General features: G+C 55.8%; 1 protein-coding gene across 1 annotated transcript; it reads left to right on the forward strand.

The window, feature by feature from the left end:
• The first annotated feature begins 4,357 nt into the window (after positions 1 to 4,357).
• aoc1 (amine oxidase, copper containing 1) lies at positions 4,358 to 10,256 on the forward strand. The gene is made up of 5 exons (XM_002943016.5): positions 4,358 to 4,480; positions 4,574 to 6,135; positions 7,890 to 8,178; positions 8,571 to 8,703; positions 9,412 to 10,256. Exons 2-5 carry the CDS (start codon positions 4,596 to 4,598, stop codon positions 9,679 to 9,681), a joined length of 2,232 nt encoding a protein of 743 aa, XP_002943062.2. The 5' UTR covers positions 4,358 to 4,480; positions 4,574 to 4,595; the 3' UTR covers positions 9,682 to 10,256.
• Positions 10,257 to 11,701: the final 1,445 nt, after the last annotated feature.

Here is an 11,701-nt window from a genome sequence, read left to right on the forward strand (position 1 = left end):
TGTAAGTGTCAGCTCTTCTGCCTACTGCCCCTCTCTCTGTGTAAGTGTCAGCTCTTCTGCCTACTGCCCCTCTCTCTGTGTATGTAAGTGTCAGCTCTTCTGCCTACTGCCCTCTCTCTGTGTAACTGTCAGCTCTTCTGCCTACTGCCCTCTCTCTGTGTAAGTGTCAGCTCTTCTGCCTACTGCCCCTCTCTCTGTGTAAGTGTCAGCTCTTCTGCCTACTGCCCTCTCTCTGTGTATGTAAGTGTCAGCTCTTCTGCCTACTGCCCTCTCTCTGTGTAAGTGTCAGCTCTTCTGCCTACTGCCCCTCTCTCTGTGTATGTAAGTGTCAGCTCTTCTGCCTACTGCCCTCTCTCTGTGTATGTAAGTGTCAGCTCTTCTGCCTACTGCCCTCTCTCTGTGTAAGTGTCAGCTCTTCTGCCTACTGCCCCTCTCTCTGTGTAAGTGTCAGCTCTTCTGCCTACTGCCCCTCTCTCTGTGTAAGTGTCAGCTTTCTGCCTACTGCCCCTCTCTCTGTGTATGTAAGTGTCAGCTCTTCTGCCAACTGCCCTCTCTCTGTGTAAGTGTCAGCTCTTCTGCCTACTGCCCTCTCTCTGTGTATGTAAGTGTCAGCTCTTCTGCCTACTGCCCCTCTCTCTGTGGTAAGTGTCAGCTCTTCTGCCCTACTGCCCCTCTCTCTGTGTATGTAAGTGTCAGCTCTTCTGCCTACTGCCCTCTCTCTGTGTAAGTGTCAGCTCTTCTGCCTACTGCCCCTCTCTCTGTGTAAGTGTCAGCTCTTCTGCCTACTGCCCCTCTCTCTGTGTAAGTGTCAGCTCTTCTGCCTACTGCCCCTCTCTCTGTGTATGTAAGTGTCAGCTCTTCTGCCTACTGCCCTCTCTCTGTGTAAGTGTCAGCTCTTCTGCCTACTGCCCCTCTCTCTGTGTAAGTGTCAGCTCTTCTGCCTACTGCCCCTCTCTCTGTGTAAGTGTCAGCTCTTCTGCCTACTGCCCCTCTCTCTGTATGTAAACTGTGTGTATCCTCACTCAGGCACTCACTCACACTCACACTGACAGACACTCCATGATTAGCTGCCGCCTTGTCTATTAATAAGATTGGCACCATGATATACTGGCCAGGTGGCACCCCTCCCCATACTCACTCACACTGATACTCACACTGATACTCACACTGATACTCACACTGATACTCACTCACACTCACACTGATACTCACTCACACTCACACTGATACTCACACTAATACTCACACTGATACTCACACTGATACTCACTCACACTCACACTGATACTCACACTAATACTCACACTGATACTCACTCACACTCACACTGATACTCACTCACACTGATACTCACTCACACTGATACTCAAACTCACACTGATACTCACACTGATACTCACTCACACTCACACTGATACTCACACTGATACTCACACTCACACTGATACTCACACTGATACTCACTCACACTCACACTGATACTCACTCACACTCACACTTATACTCACTCACACTCACACTGATACTCACACTGATACTCACACTCACACTGATACTCACACTGATACTCACACACACTGATACTCACACTCACACTGATACTCACACTCACACACTGATACTCACACTCACACACTGATACTCACACTCACACACTGATACTCACACTCACACACTGATACTCACACTCACACACTGATACTCACACTCACACTAATACTCACACTCACACTGATACTCACACTGATACTCACACACACTGATACTCACTCTCACACTGATACTCACACTCACACTGATACTCACACTGATACTCACACTCACACACTGATACTCACACTCACACTGATACTCACACTCACACTGATACTCACACTCACACACTGATACTCACACTCACACTGATACTCACACTGATACTCACACTCACACTGATACTCACACTGATACTCACACTCCCACTGATACTCACACTCACACTGATACTCACACTCACACTGATACTCACTCACACTGATACTCACACTGATACTCACACTGATACTCACACTGATACTCACACTGATACTCACACTGATACTCACACTCACACTGATACTCACTCACACTCACACTGATACTCACTCACACTGATACTCACACTGATACTCACACTGATACTCACACTCACACTGATACTCACACTGATACTCACACTCACACTGATACTCACACTCCTGATGGCCCAGGAAGGGGTGCCAGGATACTGGAGAGGGGGTGCAGGGGTATATAAGTATGGGGGAGGGGCTGGGGCAGTGATGAGTGAATTTGCCCCATTACCCTTATTACACGCGACACAAATACATTTAAGTCAATGGGGATTTTTCTTAGTGAATTTTTTTTGTTGCTGCAAATTTTCACAAAATTTTCAAGAAGAATTTGCGGAATTTCAGTGCGAATCCAACGTCGGCGACAAAATCCTCCCATCATGGAACCTATTCCTCTCCTATTAATTGCCTTTCCCACCCCAGTCACACGGGGGCACAGTAATGCCCGGGGGTCACTGCCCCTGGGGGTCTTGTATAGGGGGGCACATTCTCTACAGTTCGGGGTAACGTAATGGCACCGGGGGGGGGGGGGGGGGGGCAGGGGTCTCACTAATGTTACACCCCCTACTGGCCAGCTGCACTCACTATACACAGGGAATCATATGTATATATACACTGCCCCCCCCCCAAAGCTCCAGGGGCACAAACTAACCCAGGGGCCAAAGCTTAGCCAGACCATTAACCCTTTAGCTCTTGGGGCAGTATTCACAGAAAGAAGTCTAAGGAGGGGGCGCGCGCCTGTGGGGGGGAGAGTAAGGAGGGCGCGCGCCCCTATTCTGTGCCCTACGGGTCCCTGAGCCCCTAATTCTCCTGTGGCCCCTCACCCCCACAGGCACGCACCCTCCTTACTCTCACCCCCCCCAGACGCGCGCCCTCCTTACTCTCCCCCCCCCCCCCCACAGGCGCGCGCCCTCCTTACTCTCCCCCCCCCCCAGGCGCCCGCCCTCCTTACTCTCCCCCCACAGGCGCGCGCCCTCCTTACTCTCCCTCCCCCCACAGGCGCGCGCCCTCCTACTCTCCCTCCCCCCACAGGCGCGCGCCCTCCTTACTCTCCCTCCCCCCACAGGCGCGCGCCCTCCTTACTCTCCCTCCCCCCACAGGCGCGCGCCCTCCTTACTCTCCCTCCCCCCACAGGCGCGCGCCCTCCTTACTCTCCCTCCCCCCACAGGCGCGCGCCCTCCTTACTCTCCCTCCCCCCACAGGCGCGCGCCCTCCTTACTCTCCCTCCCCCCACAGGCGCGCGCCCTCCTTACTCTCCCTCCCCCCACAGGCGCGCGCCCTCCTTACTCTCCCTCCCCCCACAGGCGCGCGCCCTCCTTACTCTCCCTCCCCCCACAGGCGCGCGCCCTCCTTACTCTCCCTCCCTCCACAGGCGCGCGCCCTCCTTACTCTCCCTCCCCCCACAGGCGCGCGCCCTCCTTACTCTCCCTCCCCCCAACAGGCGCGCGCCCTCCTTACTCTCCCTCCCCCACAGGCGCGCGCCCTCCTTACTCTCCCCCCCCCCAGGCGCGCGCCCTCCTTACTCTCCCCCCACAGGCGCGCGCCCTCCTTACTCTCCCTCCCCCCACAGGCGCGCGCCCTCCTTACTCTCCCTCCCCCACAGGCGCGCGCCCTCCTTACTCTCCCCTCTCCCCCCACAGGCGCGCGCCCTCCTTACTCTCCCCTCTCCCCCCACAGGCGCGCGCCCTCCTTACTCTCCCTCCCCCACAGGCGCGCGCCCTCCTTACTCTCCCTCCCCCACAGGCGCGCGCCCTCCTTACTCTCCCTCCCCCCACAGGCGCTCGCCCTCCTTACTCTCCCTCCCCCCACAGGCGAGCGCCCTCCTTACTCTCCCTCCCCCACAGGCGCGCGCCCTCCTTACTCTCCCCCCCCCACAGGCGCGCGCCCTCCTTACTCCCCCCCCAACAGGCGAGCGCCCTCCTTACTCCCCCCCCAGGCACCCCCTATGTGCCCTCAGACACTGCCCCCATGTGCTCCCATACACTGCCCCCCATGTGCCCCCAGACATACTGGGAGTATAATGGGAGTATAATGGGAGTATAATTGGGTGTAATGAGGGAATAGGGGTGTAATGGAAGTGTAATGTGGGTTGAATGGGGTACAAGGGAGAGTAGAAAGTAGGGAGGCACCAAATGTAATATTTTGGGGTTTGGCCGAACCCCAACTCCTCTGTAACAGACTCGGCCAAATACCCAACTGAACCCTAATTTGGGGCAAAGAGTGTGAAATAGACGCAACATGTGTGAGTTCACGTGACCAAAAGTCACATGGTTTTAAGGATTCGGTTTCGCTTCCACCAGGAACTTGGATTTGGCTGAATGTGAATCCTGATCCGAATCCTGAAGCTGAGAAGATTTGGGGATAATTCCCAGATACCCCTGGGCCAGAGGAAGGTATATTTGGGGTCTATCCAATGACCAACCCACAATGCTCCTGTCATGTTTATTTCTGATGAAGGTACCAATCATCTGCTCTTACATTTCTAGGTCTCGGCTAATTCGCCTGGATATGTGGCCAGTCGGGCTTGTGTGGGCGGCCATTGCCCACTGTGTCTTACTTGCCCCCAGCAGTGCCCACCCATACAGGGGCAGATACAAGGCCTCCGTATTCTCTGACCTTACTTCTTCTGAAATGACCTCTGTACAGAACTTCTTGATGGACCAGGAGGGTCTCCGTCTGGGATCCACTCAGCAAACCCTGAGGAAAAATACCATCTTCATGATGGAGCTCAACGTGCCCAAGAAGCAGCAAGTTCTCAGCTTTCTGGACCGAAATGGGCCCAAACCTCCGAGAGAGGCCAAAGTGGTCATCAGCTTTGCAGACCAGCCTCAACCCAACGTCACAGAATTCCTTGTCGGCCCACTGCCCCACCCCTATTACTATAGGCCCATTGTCTACAGGGGCAACAAGACGATCAAGTTCGAGTCCCGGCCGGTCACCACCACAGAGTATCATTTCATTCACCAGAAGTTGCTGGAGGTTATGAGGGAGGTGGGACACATCCTACTGGAGACTTCAGGGTTCTCCTACTACAACTGCACCGACCGCTGCCTTTCCTTCACCGACATTGCCCCCCGAGGCCTGAAATCTGGGGACCGCAGGTCCTGGCTAATGATAAACAAGTACGTGGAGGGGTATTTTCTCCATCCTATAGGCTTTGAGGTTCTGCTCAACCATCGCTCCCTGGACCCCAAGGAATGGGCCGTGGAGAAGATTTGGTACAATGGACAATATTTTGACGGCGTTGAGGAACTGGTCAGGAAATATGCCAATAACCAATTGTCCAAGCTCCGCCTGCCGGACCATATGGACGCTGATCCCTACTCCACGTTCATACCCCGGGGGCAGTATAAGACCAAATCAGACATACATGGCCCCAAGGTGTGTGAGCCTCAGGGCAAGCGCTACCGGGTCATGGGTAACTATGTGGAGTACGCGGGGTGGAGCTTGGCCTTCCGCTCCAGCACGTCGGCCGGGATGCAGCTCTACGACATACAGTACAACGATGAACGTATCGCCTACGAGGTGAGCATCCAGGAGGCCATTGCTTTCTATAGTGGGGTCACCCCCTCGGCAATGCAGACTAAGTCTATCGACTCGGGGTGGGGCATGGGCACGGTTGACTATGAGTTGGCCAAAGGCATTGACTGCCCCGAGGTGGCCACCTACCAGGATGTCTATCACTTCTATGACTCAAACAAACCAGTCCGTTACAGGAATGCCGTTTGCATCTTTGAGCTCCCTACTGGGGTGCCCTTACGCCGGCACTTCGACAGTAACTACCGGGGGGGCTACAGCTTCTACGGTGGCCTGGAGAATCATGTCCTGGTGCTCAGAACCACCTCTACCGTCTATAACTATGATTATATCTGGGACTTCATCTTCTACCAGAATGGGGTGATGGAGGTGAAGGTTCACCCTACAGGCTACATCCAGGCGACCTTCCTCACCCCCCATGGGACCCTCTATGGCAGCAAAGTCCATAACAACGTCCTGGGGAACCTACACACCCACCTGATCCATTATAAGGTGGACCTGGACATTGCAGGTAACGTATATCTCAGTGTTGGCTTGGTAGGACTGGGACATTATCCCGTACACAGGAAATAGAGACAGTCACATGGGTACCGGGAAATACACTCCCCCGTGCAAAGGAAGCAGAGACAGTCACACGGGTACCGGGAAATACACTCCCCCGTGCAAAGGAAGCAGAGACAGTCACACGGGTACCGGGAAATACACTCCCCCGTGCAAAGGAAGCAGAGACAGTCACATGGGTACCGGGAAATACACTCCCCCGTGCAAAGGAAGCAGAGACAGTCACACGAGTACCGGGAAATACACTCCCCCGTGCAAAGGAAGCAGAGACAGTCACATGGGTACCGGGAAATACACTCCCCCGTGCAAAGGAAGCAGAGACAGTCACATGGGTACCAGGAAATACACTCCCCCGTGCAAAGGAAGCAGAGACAGTCACATGGGTACCGGGAAATACACTCCCCCGTGCAAAGGGAGCAGAGACAGTCACATGGGTACCAGGAAATACACTCCCTGTAGAGACAGTCACATGGGTACCAGGAAATACACTCCCCCGTGCAAAGGAAGCAGAGACAGTCACATGGGTACCGGGAAATACACTCCCCCGTGCAAAGGAAGCAGAGACAGTCACATGGGTACCAGGAAATACACTCCCCCGTGCAAAGGAAGCAGAGACAGTCACATGGGTACCGGGAAATACACTCCCCTGTGCAAAGGGAGCAGAGACAGTCACATGGGTACAGGGAAATACACTCCCCCCGTGCACAGGAAGCAGAGACAGGCACATGGGTACCAGGAAATACACTCCCCCACGCACAGGAAGTAGAGACAGTCACATGGGTACCGGGAAATTCTACTTCCTGTGCAAGGGGGAGTGTATTTCCTGGTACCCATGTGACTGTCTCTACAGGGAGTGTATTTCCTGGTACCCATGTGACTGTCTCTACTTCCTGTGCACGGGGGAGTGTGACAGTCACATGGGTACCAGGAAATACACTCCCCCCCCGTGCACAGGAAGTAGAGACAGTCACATGGGTACCAGGAAATACACTCCCCCGTGCATAGGAAGCAGAGACAGTCACATGGTTCCCGGGAAATACACTCCCACATGCACAGGAAGTAGAGACAGTCACAAGGGTACCAGGAAATACACTCCCCCGTGCACAGGAAGTAGAGACAGTCACATGGGTACCAGGAAATACACTCCCCGTGCATAGGAAGCAGAAACAGTCACATGGTTCCCAGGAAATACACTCCCACATGCACAGGAAGTAGAGACAGTCACACGGGTACCAGGAAATACACTCCCCCGTGCAAAGGAAGCAGAGACAGTCACATAGGTACCGGGAAATACACTCCCCTGTGCAAAGGAAGCAGAGACAGTCACATGGGTACCGGGAAATACACTCCCCCGTGCACAGGAAGTAGAGACAGTCACATGGGTACCGGGAAATACACTCCCCCGTGCAAAGGAAGCAGAGACAGTCACATGGGTACTGGGAAATACACTCCCCCGTGCACAGGAAGCAGAGACAGTCACATGGGTACCGGGAAATACACTCCCCCGTGCACAGGAAGCAGAGACAGTCACATGGGTACCGGGAAATACACTCCCCCCGTGCAAAGGAAGCAGAGACAGTCACACGGGTACCAGGAAATACACTCCCCCGTGCAAAGGAAGCAGAGACACATGGTTCCCGGGGTGGGAGGTGCTTTATTCCATGCCTACCCTGCGTAAGGTTAATACCAAGCTGCTCTCCGTAGGGACAGACAACACCTTCCAGACGATGGGGCTGAAGGCTGAGAACATCTCCAACCCCTGGAGCCCCGGGGACTTTATATTCCAGCACCGCCTGGAGCGCCACCTGAAGGTCTCTGAGAGACATGCGGCCTTCAGATTCGGCACGCCCCTCCCCAAGTACTTAATATTCATGAACCCCAACAAGATGAACAAATGGGGGCACCCAAAGAGCTACAGAATCCAGTACAACTCCCATGGCGACCAAATCCTGCCCAGACGCTGGAAGGAGGAGAAGGGGGTGTCCTGGTCCAGGTAACGGGCCCCTCCCTGTACCCCAATATATGGCTGGGGGGCCCCTGTAGTAGGGCAGGTCTAGTACTGGTTCCACCACAACAGGAGGGGCGCAAGTTGAATTTAGCAAATGTATATTATTTACCCTTTAGATGGGGCCCTAAGCCTCCCGCTATGCCGGGGCCCTAAGCTTCCCGCTATGCCGGGGCCCTAAGCTTCCCGCTATGCCGGGGCCCTAAGCTTCCCGCTATGCCGGGGCCCTAAGCTTCCCGCTATGCCGGGGCCCTAAGCTTCCCGCTATGCCGGGGCTCATGGGAAAAAAGGAGCAGCCCAGATACTTCAACTGCTCTACACGCCCAGTATTGCCCCTCCCCTCCCATCTATAACCTCTGTCCCTCGTCTTCTATTGGTAGGTACAGCCTGGCAGTCACGCGCCATAGCAACGCCGAGGTAACCAGCAGCAGCATCTACGCCCAGAATGATCCCTGGGACCCCTTCGTTTACTTCGAGAATTTCATCCGCAACAATGAAGATATCATTAATAAGGTAATTAGTAATTAGGGGTGGTGTGGTTCCAACAGTCCCCCCACTATAGTTCCAGGGGTACCCAGGGCACAAATAAGCACTCACCCCAAATCCCCCCCTAACTGGCCTTCAGGCTGGGCCCCCTTAGCCCATAACAAGGCTACAGATATATAGAAACATTGGGGTAACAGTCACCCCGCTATAGTTCCAGGGGTACCCAGGGCACAAATAAGCACTCACCCCAAATCCCCCCCTAACTGGCCTTCAGGCTGGGCCCCCTTAGCCCATAACAAGGTTACAGATATATAGAAACATTGGGGTAACAGTCACCCCGCTATAGTTCCAGGGGTACCCAGGGCACAAATAAGCACTCACCCCAAATCCCCCCCTAACTGGCCTTCAGGCTGGGCCCCCTTAGCCCATAACAAGGTTACAGATATATAGAAACATTGGGGTAACAGTCACCCCACTATAGTTCCAGGGGTACCCAGGGCACAAATAAGAACCCCAAATCCCCCCCTAACTGGCCTTCAGGCTGGGCCCCCTTAGCCCATAACAAGGTTACAGATATATAGAAACATTGGGGTAACCGTCACCCCGCTAAAGTTCCAGGGGTACCCAGGGCACAAATAAGCACTCACCCCAATATAAATAAATACCCCTGGAACACATTTGGGGGTGACTATGACTGAATGCTGTTAATAAAAGGGGTGACTTTTACCTGCTCAGGACCTGGTTGCCTGGGTGACGGTGGGTTTCCTACACGTACCCCACGCAGAAGATATCCCCAACACAACCACCCCAGGAAATGCAGTGGGGTTCTTGCTGCGCCCCTTTAACTTCTTTGATGAGGACCCCTCGGTGGCGTCTAGGGGTGCGGTGATGGTGAGACCCACAGACGGTTCCTTCTCTAAAGTCGAGGTTCAGCGTTGGACCCCACAAGTCGTTGGTCACTGTGTTTCCGATGAGCCATTCAGATATAACGGCACCTACTTCTAATGGGGCCCCCGGGAACCCTATTGTGGGGGGCCCCCGGGAACCCTATTGTGGGGGGCACTGGGGATCCCCATGGAACATTTCAGAACGTGGGGTTCTCCTGGGTGAGCCCGGGGCTGGGGGTACAGGGACAGTTGCACCCAATCACATGACTCGGATGGGGATCAGTCACGGGGGGGGGGTCCCACAGTTTGAGGTACAGGTTTGTGCCTGAGGAAGAGCCCAAGGGGTAGCGCAGAGTAACACTATATATATAATATAATCACACCAATACATGTATAAGGGAATATACTGAATAACAAATCAATGGATTATTTAACACAAATCAATATATTTACATTATATACAGATTAATAACAAAACATTACAGCTCCCGACAGGCACAGAACATGGGGGTTCCTTCTCTCTAACCAGCTGGTCATTGGCTCCCTCTGGTCTGTACCCCCACATCCTCCCTGGTCCCTTCCGATGCAGTTCCCAGGTGCTCCCCCAGGTGCTCCCTCAGATGCTCCCCCCAGGTGCTCCCCCAAGTGCTCCCCCAGGTGCTCCCCCAAGTGCTTCCCCCAGGTGCTCCCTCAGATGCTCCCCCAGGTGCTCCCCCAAGTGCTTCCCCCAGATGCTCCCCCAGATGCTCCCTCAGGTGCTCTCCCAGATGCTCCCCCCAGGTGCTCCCTCAGGTGCTCTCCCAGATGCTCCCCCCAGGTGCTCCCTCAGGTGCTCCCCCCAGGTGCTCCCTCAGATGCTCCCCCCAGGTGCTCCCTCAGATGCTCCCCCAGGTGCTTCCTCAGATGCTCCCCCCAGGTGCTCCCCCAGATGCTCCCCCAGATGCTCCCCCAGATGCTCCCCCAGATGCTCCCCCAGATGCTCCCTCAGGTGCTCTCCCAGATGCTCCCCCAGATGCTCCCTCAGGTGCTCTCCCAGATGCTCCCCCCAGGTGCTCCCCCCAGGTGCTCCCTCAGATGCTCCCCCCAGGTGCTCCCTCAGATGCTCCCCCAGGTGCTTCCTCAGATGCTCCCTCAGGTGCTCCCTCAGGTGCTCCCTCAGATGCTCCCCCAGGTTCTCCCTCAGATGCTCCCCCAGGTGCTCCCCCAGGTGCTCTCCCATATGCTCCCCCAGGTGCTCCCTCAGATGCTCCCTCAGATGCTCCCCCAGTTACTCCCCCAGGGGCTCCCTCAGATGCTCCCCCAGGTGCTCCCCCAGGTGCTCCCTCAGATGCTCCCCCCAGGTGCTCCCTCAGATGCTCCCCCAGATGCTCTCCCAGATGCTCCCTCAGGTGCTCCCTCAGGTGCTCCCTCAGATGCTCCCCCAGATGCTCCCCCCAGATGCTCCCTCAGGTGCTCCCTCAGGTGCTCCCTCAGATGCTCCCCCAGGTGCTCCCTCAGATGCTCCCCCAGTTGCTCCCTCAGATGCTCCCCCAGGTGCTCCCCCAGGTGCTCCCTCAGATGCTCCCTCAGGTGCTCCCCCAGGTGGTCTCCCAGGTGCTCCCTCAGATGCTCCCCCAGATGCTCCCCCAGGTGCTCTCCCAGATGCTCCCTCAGATGCTCCCTCAGATGCTCCCTCAGATGCTCCCCCAGATGCTCCCTCAGATGCTCCCTCAGATGCTCCCTCAGATGCTCCCCCAGATGCTCCCCCAGATGCTCCCTCAGGTGCTCCCCCAGGTGCTCCCTGAGATGCTCCCCCCAGGTGCTCCCTCAGATGCCCCCCCAGGTGCTCCCCTCAGATGCTCCCCCAGGTTCTCCCTCAGATGCTCCCTCAGATGCTCCCTCAGATGCTCCCCCAGGTTCTCCCTCAGATGCTCCCTCAGATGCTCCCTCAGATGCTCCCTCAGGTGCTCCCCCAGGTGCTCCCTCAGATGCTCCCTCAGATGCTCCCCCAGGTGCTCCCTCAGATGCTCCCCCAGATGCTCCCCCAGGTGCTCTCCCAGGTGCTCCCTCAGATGCTCCCCCAGGTGCTCCCTCAGATGCTCCCCCAGATGCTCCCCCAGGTGCTCCCCCAGATGCTCCCCCAGGTGCTCCCTCAGATG

The sequence above is a fragment of the Xenopus tropicalis genome, chromosome 6, assembly GCF_000004195.4.
Source record: "Xenopus tropicalis strain Nigerian chromosome 6, UCB_Xtro_10.0, whole genome shotgun sequence".
Taxonomy (NCBI): Eukaryota; Metazoa; Chordata; class Amphibia; order Anura; family Pipidae; genus Xenopus; species Xenopus tropicalis.